Raw genomic sequence first — 20519 nt, 5'->3', positions numbered from 1 at the left:
TTGATTACGTTTTTTGCGTGCGTTTTTCTTGCGCGACGCGCTGTGAAGAGGTTGCTCGGGTTATTCGTGCAATCTTCTCAGCGCTTCTATCTAATCCATCTATCTAATAAGGTAAAATTATCTATTTTTATTTGTTTAAAGTTGTATATTTTGTGCCAATTATTACTTAACACATATTATACGTAATATGGAGAGTTAAGTTACTAAATATAACAGTTTAAATCATACCAATTCCATACTGGTTCATATGTTGTGTTCAGTTATGTGTAATGGCGTGTTAAAACAAAGATGCATCAATCCCACATGAAAATTGTGTGGATAATAAGAATATCTGTGACATGAAGCGAGTTAGGAACAGAGAAGTATGGTCTTTACTTAAATTTGAAAACAAATTCATGAATTTCACACATTTACTTAACTTCTATCTGCAACTAGTTTCACTACACTGTAGCATCATCAAGCAGAAAAATGCATCACGTAAGAGTCTCATCATTTCAATAAGAATGGGATATTTTCTCTTACCTGCTCACCAATACTACAATAAATGGACCAGCTAAGTAAAACGACAATTTCCCGAAAATTTTGATGAGGATTGCATAGAATTTCTAACACAAGACGATAGTCAGACAATGACATATGACAAACTCTGCTGCTTTACAGTAATCAACATTACCTTCTGAAAAACTTCACTGCAATGATCATCATTGGGTTGGTATCCTGCATATCAGTTCATAACTATTATGTTCCCATCAAATTTATCTTCAATTAGCAGCAACATTCAATGATTTAAAGGTATTTTATTCATAACTGGTAATGGTAAGGATAGTTGTGTAATAAGCGTAAAATGAATCGGGTATATAATATTCTACTAAGCTGCGCCTGCCATTGAACGATCAATGAAGCAGATGAAGCTTTCTTTCTGGGGTTAGCCCTCATGAATATTTGTAAGTCACATGAATACTGCCATCACTGCTATCTCTTCGCGCGTTCCCCCAGAAGTGGTTTTCTTCTTGGAATCGCCGGGAATCCGGTCAAATGTTAAGTCTGCGAGTTCGAGTTTCGAGTGCTCGGTTCTGCTCGTTCTTCGCATACAACACTCGAGATATCTGCCTAAACCTCTGGATTAGGATGTCTCGCGCCTTCGTTGAATGAGACGGATTTTTAACCAAATCTTAAATCGTACCAATCCATAGAATCTTATTGGTATTCCACCAAGTTAATAGAAGAAATAAAGGAAAGCGTATTTAGATTTAGACTTCTATTTCAATAATTTGTACCCATTTTTGTTAGTTTTACATACAAAGAATGGTTGGTAATGATTTAGTGGTTGACTAAGGTGATGCCTTCCGGTCTGTCGGACTGAGAGCTCTCCTCTTGAGGGATTCGATTACAGCGTCCGAAATGGCATGCCTGAAAGTTCTCAGCCGTTATTACCAGCGTGAATCGTCAATGTGGGGGGTATTAATGCGCCGAGGTGAACCAGGACGGATGCGAATTGGGAATATTGAGGCCCAATATTACCCACATACACACGCGTACGCTTGTAAACGCTAATACGTCCGCGCGCAGAGAATTGCATTGACGTCGTGCGCACAAACCGGGCAATTCCATCAAAACGTCCACTCTAATATTAATAGCTCAATGCGGCGTGCGCGCTTGGGTCCTAGGATAGGCTCGTTGGGGAGCTGATCGTCGGTATGCCCGATATCGCAATTATAAACCGATAATCAAATAGGCCATCTGCCTTTCTACCTTGCGCTCCCTTTGCGCACCAGCAAGTCGACGTCCGTCATTGGGATGGATGGCATTATGGCAGGACAGAGGGTTAGTTTGGGACTCGCGCATAATGTGCTCTTGATTGACGTTTCACCAAGGTTATTAGCACCAACGTGGCGTTAAAATCCATTCAAATCTCGGGATTAATTAAAATCTATTTTAATCATTCATCCGAACATTTGACATAACCTTAAATTTTGAGGTTAAGTTGGGATTAACTTGTTTGCTGCGCGAGTTTTTTAAGGCATGATTCGGGATATTTTCCAATTTGAAATTGGCTGTGTGGTAAACCCGCGGCGGCTCAACGTTGAAGCCGAGATTCAACGTTTGAGCGTTCGGAGAATTTGAGGATTCGTGTATCCGAGGATTGCTGATGCGTACGTGTGGCAAACTCGCCTTGTAGGCGGGTAGAAAAAAATAAAACGCGCGCCTTTAACGAGAACGCCCCGCGCACGTACATCACAACACGTATACACATCGTTTATTCCGCTCGCTTTTCGCAAATATCGCTCGTAAAATCGTGATTTTTTCCGCGGCTCTTCACCCAATAAACGCCTGAATTATAGCCTGCACGAGCCAACCCACACCATTATTCGCTTTTCTGGATCCGCATAACTTTTTCGTGGTACGGATTATTTTGATTCAGATGTTGCGAAACTTTTTATTGGTAACATTTCAACGAATTTAAATAAAAACATGCTTTTGATTGGAATTTGTTTCCGCGCTGGATGAATTTTTGATGCGGATATTTGACGTTGCAGTGTTTTGTGCAAATTAAGTGCAAAGTTTGTGGAGTATACCAGCGCCGATACACGGCGAAAATTCACTCGACGCGCTTATGAATTACCCGAAAAGTTTTTGGCAACGCGGTGTGCAAAGCAGCGGAATGAAAGAAACAACGCATGAAAAAAAAATTAGAAAGTTTTTGTTTATGCTCGACGCGAAACGAGTCGCCAAAACCGCATTGGTTATAAATAAAAATTCTAACTTTTTGGTTTTAATCTACTGAATGAAAACACGCGTGAAATTCGTGGACTAATTTATTTCCGCTACTTTTGACTGTCAAAACAGCACAGTCACATTTTGCGGCAGAGAAACAGGAATTTAATATTTCCGAAAAATAATTTGTATGAAAATTCCAATTCGATATCAGACAGTATAAAAAGCGCTAGACAAAAGAAAAGAAAGCCGTTTGCGAATCAGAGGCGACCGTTGCCAGACGTTGTATAAAACATGGGACGTCATAAGTACACCGGAATGGAGTTTCTGCGAGAGATAGTCTTCAATTTGGCAGCAAAATCCGGAATATACTAGAGAATAACACCGTTCCGTCGACGGGCCGAGCATAAATCAGTGCCAGTGCCCCGCTCTGCCGACGAGCGCGCGCGCGCCCATGCCACCCCCGCCGCAACCACCGCCCGGCCCGGCTTATTACCGACGCCGCGCGCATAAATCATGGCCCTGCGCTCGCGGTGAAAATATGTGGCCAAAAAGTAGCGGGCGCTCTCGTAATGGACCATTGCGCTGATTATAGCAGTCCATTGACGCTCAGAATTATCGGGGTCATTCGCAACCGCTTGCCCACCGCCGGAAGCGACCTAAGTCGTTTCGCTGCGTCTGCGAGCGCTAATGGTCTGGATGGACGCCGCGCGCGCGTCCTTTTCTTCGCCGTTTGTTTCGGTGCAAATCAGTAAACAATCAAACTAGGGCTACACCTCGAAGACTCTGAGTGTTGGCGTCATTCGGCCGGACCCGTCGAGAGTTTATGATCCTTTTCCCCTCTTGAAATTACATTCGAGTAGGGGAGTCATAAACACAGCGTTGCTATACTTACTAAGATCCTGCAAGAAATCTTTGCGACTGCGTATAAACAGGCGACTTTAATTTGTTTGCGGGTTGGCTATTAATTCAGCGATCACAAGTTGCCGCGCCGTCGATCACCCGCCTCCGACGCGGCATTTATTGCCGCCGTAAAATGGACTTAAAACTGTGCCGCTATTTGCGTTTTCGCCCTGCAACATTCGGCGCTGTTTTCTAGCTCTGTTGCGAGCAGTACATAACCACAATCTAGAGACGCCATACTTATGGTGGAAGAGGTCGCAAAACTGCACAACTTTGTAATCGGTGGTATCCCTTGTGCGGCACTGTAAAACTAACGACTTCCAAAGTTGTTTTTGATATGTCACATTTACATTAATCATGTTCAGTACAATTAACTTAAACTTTGGGGACTATAATGGCGATTTTTCGATTAGTTCTATGAAATAATAGTTTATTTCACCACTTTGTTGTGTTGTTTATTATAATGGCTTATATTAAACATCAAATAATTTGGGGTGTTGAATTAATCCGGCCGGGATGTTCTGGAATTTATTCCAAACCCTTTCTAAACCCTAAACTCACCCCAACAACAGTTGGCAGCCGTCTACGTGCGCCCGAAACCTGTGAAAATCTACGTAGGTCGTCTCGCTACCTGTCGCGCGCTTTCACCAAATAACCCGGCACCTCCACCATTTTTTTTATTAAAAAATATTTCTAACTTAATATTTTCAAACGTTTGATACAATAAAATATTGATAATTGGACGGAAGTTGCTTCGATATTGTTCCATTAGCGCGAAATTAATTTCGTTTTTCGTTGATGCGGTCGACCAGAAACGGTTAATCAGCAAATTGAACTCAATCGGTTGTTGGGGAAGCCTGCCCCGTGCGCTCGACGCTTCATCAATTATATTTTTAATGTATAGTTTGTGTCGTCGCCGACGGAGAAGTGGATTAAGCTCGACATCATTGCACATTCGCCTCCGGCACCGCTGCCGAGTTTGCAAAGCGATAAATTCCAATTTTATTTGTCGAGCAAACAAACGTAAGGCGAACAGGGCGGTAAAAGTGAGCTCGGTCAATATCAACAGAGAAACAAAAGACGAATCGAATCGTTTATCTGCAATTGATATACCATTACATTATTCTTCGCTTAGGCGCTTGGCCCGGCACAAATATCGCAAGAAATCACTTTACTCAAAGGCAATAAATATCGGTTTTTATTGTTTTGCATTTTACGACTGTTGCATTTTAGTTTAATTAATTTTAATTTTTTGTGTTCTGTTTTTGTTGGTAAAATTTATGGAAGCGAGCTCTGATGTCTGATTGGTTTTTGATTTATGGTTGTCTATAATATCTCGTGCATAAATCTTGAAATTTCTATAATTTTCTCGGTATCTCTTGAGTTTGTTCATCCTTTCAGTTAGTTTTTGTCCCGCAGTCGTAATTTATCCGCGCGTTATCCGTTCGAAATGCGTTTATTATATTATTCGTTTCGAGTCTTTCATTTGCTTTTTGCTGCCGTTGTGCCGTTGTTGTTGATTTCACAGTTACGTACACTCGCGACGTAATACGATTTCCATTTCTGCACTAGTTAGCAAACGACGAATGATTTGTGTTTCGCTGTTTCTCTATTTGAGTTTCTATGTGTGTATGAATTAGTCGGTTACTATTTGCGTTTGCGTGTGTGAGTAACGTGCGACGTGAAATAAAATAAATTGTTGATGTTTATCGTAGTAAATATATAGTATATTTAGTACGCGTGGCACTATGCGCGGGAATTTCGGGAGCGTGCACGGATCCCGGATCCGGGGGAAAACGCGCTAATTTCGTTTGTTTTGCTCGGTTGAGTTGACATATTAACTTCTGACGCAGTCGACTGTAAACGTGATGAACAATTCCCTCTTCGCATGTACGCCGCGCTGTATCCCTCCTCACGCTAGCTCAGTACTAAATGAATATTTTATACAAAGTGTAATCAAAATCGCTGCTCGTCAAACGTAGGCATAATTAAAGTCGAAATTACATTTGGAACTATTTTACGTGCCCTAAACTTGGAGTAATTACCGCAAAATTAATTTAAATTTAAATTTCATATTTTGACATAAAAGAAATATTTATTAAAAGAGTTTATCAATTATTTTTGATAATTAACTTCAAAATAAGTGATTTTGAACTTTTTTCTTGTAAATTATTTTTGGAACACTTTGTATAAATATGGTATGTGTTGCACTCTATGCCATATATTTTCGCCTGTTATGATGGCATCGTTTTCGTCGTCAGAATCGTTCTCTCCGCGGAGCGAGCTTAATGATCGCAATCCAATTATTATTTTTTGCATGAGTTGGCAAGTTGCAATTGGGTTTTGCTTTGCGCCGCCGAAACCACAAAAGCACGTCGCCGGTGGTGCAGCCTCCTGTTGCCGCCCTCAAACGCTTCGTAAACGTTTGACGCTCTCTTATGATGCGCGGTTAGCATCCAAATGCACAATGTATGAAAGAAAGTGAAACACAAATGAACATCACTACATTTTAGCTATAGATAAAAAGTTAGAGCGCATAAAAAAAGAATTAGTATTAAAATATGTACGACACAAAAAAAAGTTTTAAATTGTTTATTGCATCAACATTGAACCAAAATTTCTATTGATTTCAAGTTGTTGGTATTTTTATTTAAAGATTCGATACTTTTTGGCTACTTTTTGAAGACTTTTTCCGAGGGGCAAAGTTTGCAGGAAGTTGCTGGTGCCATCAGGAAAGTGTGAAAAGTTTCTCGCACCCCGCTGCGCGACGTCGATACAAATATAAATTCAATTTAATAAAGGCACGTGTCGTTCAGAACGTGGCGCACATGCAGGAAGCGCGCGTTTTTCTTTTTTGCGTGTTACCCGGCGCCTCCACATGTTGTACGAAAGTTTTGTTTCCATACGCCGCGACAAAATATTGACTTTTATTTAAACGCTCTGAAACATTTTTATTTTTATTTATATTATTATGGGATTAGACTAATCTTATCGGGGTTGTAATTTAATCAGAAATAATTGGTAAATGATCCCTAGATGCATGTCTGTTGGTAAATTTTACTCTAATGAGCAGGAGTAAGTGGAAAAAATGTAAAAGCTCAGAATGCGAATTAAAGACTCGCGGATGCGGCGTCCATTAATTTCCATTAAATTACGGCGCGCAACAACGACGCGAGCGATTCATCATTGACGTCGTTTACTGTCGACCGAACACGTCGATTGCATCGACCGCGCCGTCGTCTGCTACGAACTTCTTTTGCATTGGCGAAGTTTTTGCGTTTGCGAAATTTTTTCGCATCATTCGCGTTATTTATTTCAATTCGTAACGTCGTCTCGTCGAAAGCATAGACGCCTTCTGGAAACTACCCTCAACTGTTATACAACGAGTGATTTACGTAATTTTAACTTTTAAAATAATTAATTTTAGCAAACAGTTTAAACAGGAAAATAGACATACATTTGAAACAATGAAATTTTCGGCTTTTAATACTATTTACTTTAATAAAATGAGTAAATTTTTGCTAGTTTTGCACTTGAATGCATTTTTCTGATTACCCAGTAGATGATTGAGAGATCGATGCAATTTATATAAATAAGAAATGGTCGAAAACTATATTCAAAGTGATTTTTCTCAGTCAATTGTGAATCCATTTGTCAATTTGTTTATTCGCAATGTGGTGCGACTATATATTGCCGCCCTGAGCTCGTCCATCCCCACAAGTTTAGTTTAGTTCAGCCAGGGAAGCAGCGCGTATTGTCAGGTTTTCCGTGGAAAAGTCGCGCATAACTTAAAATATATGCGCCTAGCGCAACCCTGGGACTGGAATAAAGTTTCCTCTTACTTTTATTAAATAACAACAACTTTTCGGCATCCCACGGCGAGCGCCAAAAGATGAGAAACGACTGCTTTCGCACCGCTTCCAAAGTACTTTTCATCTGCAAACGAACTCTGCGCACAAAATGCGCAAAAATACGACGCATACGACATGTTGGACATAAGTTTGCGCGCCGCACACTTTACGCTTTCGAAAATTTTAATATTTTGCGTCCGGCAGCGTCAAATTGTGAGGTTAAAGTTGGTTATATTGTCTGAAACGCGACGGGTTTGAGCCGGAACGACAAAGTGATATGATGATTAGGTTAAATGGTGAAGAATAATAGACGTTCATTGAATGAAAACTTTGCAAGTTGCTCACGCTCGCGCTTTTCCAGCATCCGGCATTTTGTATTACTGAAGATGCTGGGCGCTTGCCTCTTATGACTTCAATTCGTATTCATTTCATCTAGATTCCTACTAAGCCTGGCGTTTATTTAACGTTGAGATTTTTCCTACTTTTACTATGGCTGCTTTTAAGACAAAAAAAACTAAATTAATTTGTTTAGAGTTTGTTTTCATATTGTAAATAAATATGACTATAATTAACTTACCTGAATGTACTTAGCACAGGAGTACATCACGATTACAAAATGCAAAAGCTCCGTCGGTGCTCATATTTCAGTTATGGACGAACGAAAATTAAGTTATAAAAATGCAAATTGAACGCGGCGTGGCGCGCACTGCGGCGGGGGGCGGCGCGGTGCGCCAGCGGTTATTAGTTCTGCTACGGCTTAAATTACGCTTTAATAATAATAACGTGTAACGCGCGCGAACTCCCACGACGCGCGGCTCATTCTTTCTCCCGTTGGCTCATACATTCGCGATACGTTCGCAATCGCCGCGGCGCCGCCGTCGGGTCACCCGGCGATGGTTTTTCGCATAATAATAAAACCAAAACTTAATCAAGCGCTTAATTGAGTTGGAACTTTTTATGGCGACCGGACTGCTGTGTTTTGCAATAATTAAATTTTCACCGACGCACACAGCGATGTTTTATGCGCTGGAGTGATTCATGGATGTGGTTTTATTACAAATATTAGGCAGATGGAATAGTCAACATCATGTTGTACGATTAAACTTAAATTTTTATAAATCCCACTATAATAATTCAAGGGTATGCGAAGAAATGGGAAAAAAATAATTTTTTACGTTTTTTATCCTTCACACTCAATATAAACCATAATAATTTATAATAACATTGAATTTTCGATATTTTTTCCGAAATGATTTATGTTTGTAACTAAAATTTCAAATTTATTGCATTTATTTTCACATGTGAAATACAAAACAATAAACTTTAGAAAAAAAAACTAAAACTACACTAAAAACTATGTTTCTTTATTTTAATTCACGTAATAACTTATATTACTTACTGTTATTTGTAAAAATTTACATAAATTTCATTCACAAAATGGCACAGAAATGCATAACTGCATTGTTTCTCCTCAATCCAACAAAATTACATGAAATTTCTAATCGAAAACGGCGAGTATATAAGACTTGCATCTTTGATGCCCGGATACTTCCATTTTATTTTACGCATAAAAATAAGAAAAGGCTAGTGCTTTTCTTTAACTAAATAGGACATTTCCATCTGGACGGCGCCTTGGCCCTGTTTGGAACGGGAGCCCCTTCGGTAACCAGCGTCCAAGCTGGGTTTGCGTCTGCTGAGGTGACGTTCCACCCAACGTAAAAGGGTTAGGACGGAATCCGTCGAGGGAAGACGTCTCTCGGCGTAGGTTTTGGTAATTTGTGAAGAGGTTACTCTAAATGTAGCTGCCATACCCTTCAAAGCCTGAAAAAAAAAATATATATATATATTAATTTTCTTAAAGAAGAAGCACTTGGGAATGATTACATACCTGCATAGCATCTTCATCAGTAGCATCATCGCCTGCGTAGATTATTCTGATGCGTTCACTCCAATCCACACCGAATGCAGTCCTTAGAATATAAATTGAAGCTCTACCTTTGTTCCATTGTACTGGTGGTTTCGCTTCAATGGCACAATGTGCTGACGCTGCTCTGAAACCAGCATCTTCTATGAGTTTGGTCGCTCTGGTCGTTAAGGGTTCCCGAAGATGAGCGGGTGTCTCCCTGAAGTGGAATGTTAACAAAGCTCCTTTGTTTTCTACCCAAGCGCCATCTTTACAGACTTCTTTCTGTAAGTTCTTTAAAAGTTCCCCTACTTTACCTTGGTACTTCGTGGGCATTGGATGCACGAACTTGGTACCATCAGGGTGTAAGATCTCAAGACCATGACTACCTGCATAAGTTATACCTTCAATTCCAACCATTTCCTTAACATTATTCACATTACGACCGGAGATAACAGCGATATACACATCTGAGATATTTGACAACCTTTGAAGAATGTGTTTAGTCTCTGCTGGTATGACAGCCAAGTCTGGATGCGGAGCAATAGGTGCCAGAGTTCCATCATAATCCAGTAAGAGTGCCAATTTGTGTGAGTTGCCAATATATTTCGCAAGATATTCATCAAAGTCATCTAAGGTCACTGCGGGCATTGTAATTGCCCCGATGTCGTCATGATCTGCTTGTGCAATCAAAGATCCCATTGCTGATAAGAAACTCCTCGTCCAGTAATTTACATCGTTGATCTTCTCACGACGCCTGAGATAATTCATGCGAAGAATTCTCTCGTCTTCCGGCATGGTTAGTGCACGATGGATGGTCTCAGCTGCACCATCAATCTCGTATGGGTTGCAGATTAATGCTTCATGCATGGTTTCACCTGCACCCGCAAATGGGGATACTATCAATACACCTGGTGGAGTGTTGATTTGGCAAGCGACAAACTCTTTTGCGACTAGATTCATTCCATCTCTTAAGGGTGTAACCAAACCAACAGCTGCTTCGCGATAGAAAGCAGCTAGGTCATTCTGACTTACACACCCGTAGATATATCTGATTGGTGACCAATTTGCCGTGGTGAAACGACCGTTTATACGTCCCACAAGTTGATCAATTTCTTCCTTCAATTCTTGGTATTCCTTAACGTCAGTACGAGATGGCACCGCAATTTGAAGCAGAGAAATTTTCTCTTTGTGTTCCGGGTGTTTCTCCAGCAACTTTTCGAATGCTAACAATCTGTTTACCAGTCCTTTGGTATAGTCTAATCTATCCACACCTAAAATAATCTTCTGCGTCGTAGAGAGCACCTTGGGAGCTTTCTCAGCCAACTCCACAAACCTTTCAAAGGGAATACCAATTGGAAGTGGTCGTACCCTAACAGTCCTACCACCATGTTCAACTAGGAGGTTCTTTCTGTCAACACGACATCCCAAATTTCGTTGGCAACAGTCCACAAAGTTGAGACAATAGTCCGTGATGTGGAAGGCCACCATATCACAGCCTAACATTCCCTGTAGAATCTCATCCGACCAGGGGAACAATCTGAAGATGTCCCAGGGAGGGAAGGGAATGTGCAGGAAGAAACCTAATTTACATGCGATGCCCTCCTCTTCAGCTGCCTGATACAAAATAAATATGCAATAAGTTTCTGGTTCAACGAACTTAAATTAGAGCACGACTATCAAGTGTCTAGCACAGAAAGCGGAAAGCAGAGATCTCTGGCTTTGGTGACCTTGATAATGCGCGTCGATAAGCGCATGTCAATTACAATAACTTATATATTGTTTTGTATTGCAGCAATAAAGCGTGCTGATAATGCTAATGCGCGTTAACGTATGGCATCAATAAACCATTCGCCAGTTAATAGAAAACAATCATTGTTGGCTAGCAACAATGCTGGACATACCTGTCTAATCCAGTTGGCGGCTAACATGAGATGGTAATCATGGATCCAGATGAGTGGCGCATCATTGGGACCTGTGAGATTATTAGTGGTTCCATTTTGTTTCTGAGTTTCTTTCTTCAGTCGCCTGAGAGCGGTCATGGTACAGTTGGCAAACTCTTTGTTTGCTGTGATGTAATCCTTCCAATGATGGGTATTGAAGGTGGCCCGGTCGGGCATTGAATGGAATAGGGGCCAGAATGTGGCGTTACAGCAACCATTGTAGTAGGAGTCAAAGACTTTCGGGTCAATACGAACTGAAACGACCTGGAAGTTAAAAAAAATATGAGGGTATTGCTCCTAGAATCGAGATATCTTGAACTGGATAGAACTGGTTTGATGGTGTTATTACCTTATCAGATTTAAGACCAGCTGTTGGTGTGATATCCTGAGGATCTGATTCTGGAATAGGTTCATTGGGATCATCTAAGTGGACTCCCGGCCATCCAACCCAGAGACCATTACAGTTGACTACAACTGGGGCGACTGCGGTTACCAGACCACCAGCGCTAAATAAAAATGATTTTATTTAAAATTTCCCAAATTTTCCCAAAAAAAAAATTGTTTTAAAACCTACCTGGCTTTTCTACAAAGGTCTCCGTCCTTATTCCTCTCTAAAACGAATGGCAGCCGATTGGAAACCACAATCATGCTATCCGAGGAGGTGACCACATCTATGTTAACAGACATATTGTTTTCGTTAAATCATCAATCAGAACCTTCACCCGCGCATCACCAACACCGCAAAAATAAAAACAAAACCCGAGCAATATGTTTTTAAATATGTACGAGGTAAACAAAATGTTTTTATTGAATTTGTGATTGTTTATAACATTAAGGGCGCGCGGGCGGGTGAGTACGGACACAAACAGGTTGATGCGTTGCACTGAAAGCACGCTCACGACGACCGCCCGTATTCATATGCATCGCGGCTGATTCAAAACCGTACAAGAGCAAAGTTTAACTCACACTCGCTGTTTGCGTTGGGGTCATTAAGATTATCGGTCCAATGGTCATTCATATTTACGATTATTATTGTGGAAACACTTATTAAAATCTATACGCACATATTTGTTTAAAACGGCGCGCATACGCCAAACGGCTCGATTTATCCGGAGCTCCAGAATCTTATCGCGATATGACGAATTCACATTCATTTCAATAAAAAAATACGATTTTTTATCCGAAAGGGTAAAAAAAGTATGCAGATTTTATATTGATTGTTGATAGATTTAGATAATTTATAATAATCAACTGATAAAGAACATAAAAATACATCCTGAATAATCATTGTATGTCTAAATGTTTATCAACATTCCCCCTTGTTAACACGTTAATGCGTTGCAGTGTGACAATAATTTGCACTTTGTATAAAATTAAACAAGCACAACAATCGTTACGTCGAGATGCGTAACAGAAACCATGTTAAATGCACCGGTTATAAGCCACAAAGTAGAACTGGCTAATGAACATCATGGCAATTTGTTCACGCAAACAAATACGTTACGATATTTGTTGTTTAAGGACGTTTCTGAGCAAATCTAGACAGTAAACAGACTAATAAATATAGATCACATTATAAATAAACATTGTTCGCATTGATCTGTCTTATATTTATCTCTGCATCTTTTATTAATGGTAAAAAATCTAACCAGACTAAACAAATTAATGGTACACGATTAATTTTCTTGTCTGAGGTTAGTTCACTGGAATTCGTGTGTTGGTTTTTTATGACAATGGTATTTTGAGAAAAAGTAAACACTGAAAATGTCACGCAATGATACCGACATTGGCCATGACAATGAAAGTGTATCGATTAACTGTAATTCTGTGAAAACAAAAGTTTTTATTGAAAGATAATTAAATTTGTCGTGATGAAAAAATAAATAATAAAAAATTGTCATGAATATGGATGAATGAAAAAATATTTACGACAATAAAACAATACATCACTTTGTATAATAAAAATAGTCATGGAAAATTTTATCCGGCGATAAAATTTTAGTAATTAAATATTTTCTTAGAAATTCAATCAAATTTCCATTCGAGTAATTCCGAAAATTGAAAATGCGTGGCGTAAGTATGTAAATTATAAGTGCATTTATGCATGACGATGCACAAAGACCTTCCTGTCAAAGCTCTCATCTAATAGTTCATTATCTCCGAACGCGTTTCCATGTACGCGCACGAACATTCGATCGCATTAATAATTATTTAAGCGAGCGACTATTAGCGCCAAAGCGGCTCGCGGCGCATCAGCAGTTTCGGCAGCCGGCCGAAAATTACGTAAACTGAGAAGCATTATTCAATAAATAATTATCAAGTTAACGACTTGTTTGACACGCTCGAATCAATTAATCATCTCTAATCGCTATAGACGCACATTGGTAAGCGGAGGGAAGATTTTAGAAAATCGTTTATAATCTTTTGATTTTACGCTACAGCGCGTAAAACGTTAAATATATCAAAATATTGTTGCACAGGTTGCACAGCTAAATTAATCAGTGGGCATAATTAAATGTTTAAGTCGTAGCCCTGGTATAAAATAAACAAAAATATTTTTCGCAATGTGCGCTGTATCATATAACAGGCGCAATTTTTAAACTTCGCAGTCGTTTAACCCAGTTTTGCCAACAGTTCTTATCGATGTTTACTTTTATGCTGTTTTATACTGAGTGGTGACCTATATTAATTTAATTTAATCATCAAAATAACGAAATTGCATTTTTATTGCCAATTTTTGAAAATTTTTATTTGTGATTCCTATAAATATGATGTAATTGATCCATATTTTATTGCATCGATAACAGAAACTGGGGCCGAATTCCGTAAACAAATTTGGGATCATTAGAGAGTCATTATCGTCATAACACTAAATTGCTAACTATTTTATCAATCGCATTCCCGACCTCCCATCAACAGAAATATTGGCTATTATAATATTAATAATATATTAAAATATTATAAATCCGTCTCAACTAAAAAAATAATAATTTTTCTTCGACTATCGGCTTTTTACCGGTTTGGTGCGGTTTGCGCATCGATGTCGCCGGAATTATTTTGGACGCAGTGGATACAATTGCGTTTTCTGTTGCCCGAAATAATGCAGCATGATTATTAGCAATTATGTGCGATTGTGTCGAACAATGTTTGCATTGTGATAGTTAACAAGTAAACGTGCGGCGAGTTTGGCGAGTTTTTATTATAAATTAACGCGCACGCTTGTGCGTCAACGCGAAAATCACCAAAATCAACAAGTTATTCAATACAATATGCTATATAGGCACAAACACGGAAAAGAAACAAAAATATGCTGTTTTAAAGGCATGAAACATGGTTTAATACTGTTTTTGTGATTAACATCACGGTTATCAAACATGGCGTGGCGAAGCGCGCGAATTAATTTTATAGCTTTCGTTATTCAATAATTACTCGAAAACTAATTGAGATTTTATTGTTATTTTTACAAAAGTTTGTTCGGTATTGAATTCTCTATCATTTTATGTGAAAATTTTTTTTAACAGAATATTGAAAGCAAAGTTATAAACAATTAAAATTTAGTTTTCTAAAAATTTTGAACTTGTCATATATTGGCCGATAAATTATGATAAAATAACTTTATAACTTAAATCTTTGCGTGAATAGATCCAAAATTGATTATGGAATAGATTTGTAAAGAAATTATTAATCTATAAAAGTTAGTTTTAGAGTAATTCATTAATAAATATTATGTCATTTATTGATTAAACTTGTTTTGCATTTCAAGTTCTTTTTTTGTTTTTTGCATTTTGTGTAAATTTAAACAGATAAAAATTAGGTTCATTGCATAATATTGACGTCTAAAGCTCTAAAACAAAGTTCATAAACAAAAATACCTTCATTTTCTTGATCAAAATATCCCTGGTCATCAAACTGAATCTGGACGAGTTTCTTCTGCACCATTTTGCATCGAATTCAAATCAAGACCTACCACAAACAATTTGCAAAAGTCGAGTTTCCATAAAATAAACACCGCCCAATTTAAAATCAAATCACGTGTATGATTTCTCTAATTTCAGTCGGCTTTCTAAATAAAAATAAATAATTAATGCACTGTATATGCTCAGACATTCAGACTAGATGTCTACCAAACAAGCAGCCGTACTGAACGAATCACTGAAAGCCGTCACGATATTTATTAGGGTACAATTCGTAGCACACGCATCTCTTATCTGTGTTTGTGCGATTTCGTGGCAGCGCGCGGGGCTTGTCGCGCACTCGCCGTGCTTTCATTTCTCTTTCCACCGGCGATATTTTCACGACCATACATTACCTACATAATTGTTTACATGTTAATGTTTATATCAAGGTATACTGGTTGTGGCGTTAATTTCCAAGCTGTGTTTTTCAACAGATCGCCGCAATTAGGGTCATTATATGACGTCACGTGTCACACAATCGCATCAACAGTTTTTCACGTGCGCAGAGTGTGGACATGCTAATGATTTCGCGCTCGGGGGGCGACAAAAATAAAAACCGAATGCCTGCTGTGTGTGTCATAGAGAATATCTTGACGAAATGGAAATTCACCCGTTTCATCATAATGTGTGTGTGTATACAGTGTGCACGCGTGTGTTTGATGATTGTCGCGAGCCTTGCTTGGGTCCGTGTTTGTTAAGATTTTTTTATTTGGTTGAGATAATAAATATTAATTGCAATCGTGGTAAAATACTGTAAAAGTTCATAAATAATGATAATATTATGTTTGCGGTGATGTTTTGAGTGCTTAAAAATATACTTTTGAGTATTAGTGTTTAAAAGTGCTTATATTGCGAGGTTTTTTATTAAAAATTGCGGTCATGTCCTCGACAATGAAGATTAAACTGTGGCAATTCCAACTTTATGTAAATAAACAAATATTTATCGCGTCATGCGCAAATAAGATGCAAGTAGTCGAAATTCTACGCATTGATGCCCTTGTCACTTGAAAAATAACATTTAACACATTATATTGCCATTAATTATAGACTAAACATGATAAAACTTAACATAGATTTGGTTTCTTTTATTATATTTTTTTGCAATATTGACTAATTTGTGCATTAAAGCTATAAAAATGCAATGGTAATATTTTGTAGTGCGTAAAAACGTTTCTTTTTGCATCCTACGCCATTATTTTTCCTCTGCGTGTATAAAAGTTTATTTTACACGTAATAATCTTACTTTTCTATATAATTTTGATATTTAATCAAAAAATATTCGTACAATACCTACCCAAATTTTGTGTTTCTTACATTTTATTTCGATTAATCTAATACCCTATTGACATTATACACTTTGATCTATACTTGGATGGTATTCGCATAGATTTTCCTCTTCATGACTATTGATGACATCTACTTCCGCATGCAGGCTTAAGCTGATTTGCCAAACGTCGCGCGTTGTCAATTTACGATTCGCGCGACGATTATGCTCCGCACGAGTAATGCGCCGCCGTAAATTGAGGGCGAACGCGTTGCACTGCGACGCATTATGTGTCTAATCTTGCAAATCCTCGAAATAATTTCGTCGCAGCTGCAATAATGAGCACGCGCCTGCAATTTCCTTCGCGCGCTCCGACTGGGATTGCCGCGTGCATTTGTGCACTTATGCATTTACGCCCTGATGCGATGATACTCCAGCGTCGGTGTCGGTAACTTTAGAGTTGAGAATATATAAAGGACTGTGAGATAGAGTTTCCAGTGAAACATGGCGCGCGGAATTCTAGCAGAGCCCAAACGTGCCTGCAGCTTGCGTTTCACGAATGTGTTAGGGCGCATTTTGCAAAGCCGCTGACAAATATTTGCGTGATTCGGTTGCAATGCGTTTATTTGGATCTTATCGTGCGTGAACAACTGTTAAATCTTTAATTAAGTGCCAGATATATGCAAGCATATTATTCATGAATGCATATATTATACAACAAGAGTGTAATACTCGTAGAAAAAGTTATTTCGGTGTTTTAGCGCCGTCTGTTGGCCTTAATGTGAACTACTTTTTGAAAAATTAATATTTTCGTGTTTTCGAATTGAAAAAGTGCAGTGAAATGATATTTAACTTCAAAATGATTAAATTTTGCAGATATTTATATAAAAATTATAATGTATATCTCTTGCCGCGTTATATTTATCAATATTTAAATGATTGCATTCTAGGTATCATAATATATGCGGTGTATAATCTATTTTAACCAGATATTAAAATTGTATTTTCAAAATATTCCGCATGTTCGTAATTAAAACTGCACTCGAACAATAAATGCACATTTATATCGAACATGGCAAGTTTATGGTAAATTAATGCGTTATTACCTCGAATAAACTTTTGAAATTAGTCGTATTGCAGAACCGGTATTACACAAATTGTTTCCATAAATTAATTTCACAATAACTCATGTTTGATGGAATCGTTTAAAACGCCAAAAACAGGTTTTATTGAGGATAACATTTGCCACGATTATAAAATCCCTTTTATGCGCTGTGGAATTCAATGAGTATTCAATAAATTGTTTTTCATTTGCAGAGTGTTGAAATGCTGATAATGAGCATATAAATCATTGATGTTAAATAAAAACACACTGATTTGTTATCTCGTGGACCACACGAACTGACCGAAGGCCGAATCATTGAAAATTCCACCAAAATTTCGATCAATCTAGTCTTGATCCAGTCCGTTCCAGAAATACCGATGCGTGTATTGATAAATCAGACCGAATTCCAATCTGCATTCTCCAACACAACCTTATTGCATGTAAGTACAGCCTAAACGTTTATAATTACTTGAAATATTTATGATAACGATATGTATATATGTGGTGTGGTTGTGTTGGTGAGTTGGTAAGTCCGGTGATAAGTAAACCCGTCTTTTCCAATGATAATGTTTGTGCTGTACTTGTATTTATAGGAGCACATATTATTTATTACTCCTTCATTCCATAACAAACAGTGGCGTTATTGTATCATAACAGTCATGATATTTTGTTTTTGTGAATAATTAATTTATTGGTGGTATTGACATAAGTATAGTAAGTGACTTAAGTAATATTTGTTAATATAACATGGTATTATCATGTTAATTTAATTTTTAAGCATATTTTTTGGAAATTTTGGTTTATGAAAAGTTTATGAGCGCTAGGGCTGTAAATATTTTACTTTTTAGGTCTCAAATTTAAAGTAATGTCAGTTTATGTCTAGGTTATTTGCGTTACAGAATTAAATAACCTACAAAACGTAAAAAACCGACGCAAATGAAATAAGCGCAAAATTATACTGTGTACAACTGTTGGAAAATTATTATGACACCCCCACTATAATTTTCCGTCTCTTAATTTACAACACTATCAATATTTAAGTTTGTTTAATGATAACGTGGTGCTTATAATACTTTGATGATGAAATATTTGAAAGTTGCGTATTGACTTACTTTCAAAGCTGGTAAACGAAGGATTCCGCGGATAGCGTCTGCCAAAGAGTCCTTCGACATGATGTCCTTCCATGTTACTGCCTCTGGCGATGGAAAACTTGGGTGAGAAAAGCCTTGACAAGTCTCCACGTGCGATCACGTTGCGACGCGGTGATTTATTGACTGCGCCGACAAATTTAAATAAAAACATGAATATCGCATCGGTCCCAAATGACTTACGAGGAAATCTCTAATTACCGATGCGGCGTGGTGCGGTGGGGGAAGCGATTTAGTAACGACGCTTATTACCATTCACTACGAAAGATATTTTTATTGTAGTTTTTCTCGGATTTGTGTAAATGTTTGTTGCACTTACGACCCGGACAGTGCGAGGAGTTAATTTTGACGCACGATGAATATGTTTTGATGATACACTTTTAGTTCAACTGAAACTGATGCGCAACAAAATTTGTCGCATTTTTTATCAAGTGTAGTAGATATTGCGTGGTTTGCTGGTGGACAACGCACTCGCTACTCGAATAACTGCACACGTATATCTCACTGTACAGACTTTGAATGTTAGGAATTAGTTTGATATCTGCTGTTCTAGCTGGTTTACCTTTGTGTACCACATTACGTCACTGACTTTGTCATTAAATTAAGAGAGGAAATAATGTCCTAAACACTATTTAATTAATGAAAACTGATGCGAATAATGCAAATGAACAATTTAATGCTTTGCTTATACTGAGGTGATACTGTGAATATTATTAGAAGTTAAATGTTTAATTGTTTGCGTATCACATGTTGTTCATTCTCAACACACGTGTTAATCGCATTACTTTTATTACCGCTTGGATACATAATTAAACATGCACACCGTCGCAAGATTATAAGAATATGTGCATGGTTAATAGGCTTTTAAGTACATGGGTTTCCCATTTAGTGGGTAATTGTTTTGATGTTTTACAATTTGCGCTTTTCGGAAATGTTGCGTTTTGTGGTTCGATTCATTTTGAATGTGTGTACAGATATGGTGTAGTTAGATGAAGGTGAATTTCCTCGATCATAGTAATGGAATGAAATAAATCTCTATAACTATGGATGAATAGATCTATAGATAGAGTTGTAGACATTGGCGAATGTGCAAATTGGTAACTGCCAATTTATGGGCGTCAATGAGCGTCAGAGAACGTCAGTGAGCAACAGCGGGCACCGCAACCTTCAATTAGTGAACGATTCATGATTCATGATAAGATTGAATAGGTTGTATATAATTCAAACGCGATTTTGCTTTGTATCTTCTCATAAACTAAAGCAACTAATAATATTGACAAGAATATTTCACCAACTGTTTGATGTGATAAGTACAGTGTTAATAACTCATTTTAAACGCGATGATAGTCACATAATTCTAATTTTGAGGCTCCTCTGTCGCCTTTATCTGACAGGTAATTTGATAGTCCCCTCCACTACTACCGGTGTTCTTAAGCTCATGCAGCTTACAGCTTCTTCCACTAATTTTTACAGGTAGCCCACAGGTTTAAAAGGGTAGAGCACGAGGTTCCACGGGTTTTAGTTGGTTTTTGGTTCGGGTAGACTGGTGACTCGGTTTGTGTTTTTTTTTATACAAAGAAAGAGTTGCGAAGAAATTAGATGTTATAATCCATATTATATATCTTCTTCTCCTTCTTCTTATTCTTCCAAAATAGGCACTGTTGCCTGTTCTTCTTCAGTGGGCCTGGCCGAAGTGATCACTCCACCTTTTTCTTGGTCTACCGAGTGATC

The 20519-nt window shown here is 38.1% G+C and overlaps 1 protein-coding gene across 2 annotated transcripts; it reads right to left on the bottom strand.

The window, feature by feature from the left end:
• Positions 1–8741: 8741 nt before the first annotated feature.
• Positions 8742–19276, bottom strand: Tps1 (Trehalose-6-phosphate synthase 1). 2 transcript variants are annotated; one of them, XM_065303764.1, is made up of 8 exons: positions 19108–19276; positions 18972–19046; positions 18753–18914; positions 11890–11986; positions 11665–11821; positions 11277–11579; positions 9358–10989; positions 8742–9290 (listed from the first exon to the last, which is right to left on the bottom strand). In XM_065303764.1, exons 3-8 carry the CDS (start codon positions 18823–18825, stop codon positions 9054–9056), a joined length of 2499 nt encoding a protein of 832 aa, XP_065159836.1. In that variant the 5' UTR covers positions 18826–18914; positions 18972–19046; positions 19108–19276; the 3' UTR covers positions 8742–9053. The 2 variants fall into 2 exon arrangements, with proteins under 2 accessions (XP_065159836.1, XP_065159837.1); XM_065303765.1 differs by lacking the exons at positions 18753–18914; positions 18972–19046; positions 19108–19276 and adding an exon at positions 15188–15467.
• Between the last annotated feature and the right edge of the window lie 1243 nt (positions 19277–20519).

This window comes from Atheta coriaria, unplaced genomic scaffold (genome assembly GCF_025399875.1).
Source record: "Atheta coriaria isolate IRGN ID8LTWV9N9 unplaced genomic scaffold, Caltech_Dcor_3.1 hic_scaffold_5_pilon, whole genome shotgun sequence".
Taxonomy (NCBI): domain Eukaryota; kingdom Metazoa; phylum Arthropoda; class Insecta; order Coleoptera; family Staphylinidae; genus Dalotia; species Dalotia coriaria.
The sequence above is the reverse complement of the archived record's forward strand: the minus strand, read 5'-3'. Positions and strand labels throughout refer to the sequence as shown.

Excerpts from the sequence above, each read along its gene's own strand:
- Tps1 (XM_065303764.1), bottom strand. The coding sequence starts at position 18,825 with ATGGAAGGACATCATGTCGAAGGACTCTTTGGCAGACGCTATCCGCGG. Across the intron at positions 11,580-11,664 it reads CTGGTCTTAAATCTGATAAG|GTCGTTTCAGTTCGTATTGA; the intron begins GTAATAACACCA and ends TTTAACTTCCAG. Across the intron at positions 9,291-9,357 it reads CTGATGAAGATGCTATGCAG|GCTTTGAAGGGTATGGCAGC; the intron begins GTATGTAATCAT and ends TTTTTTTTTCAG.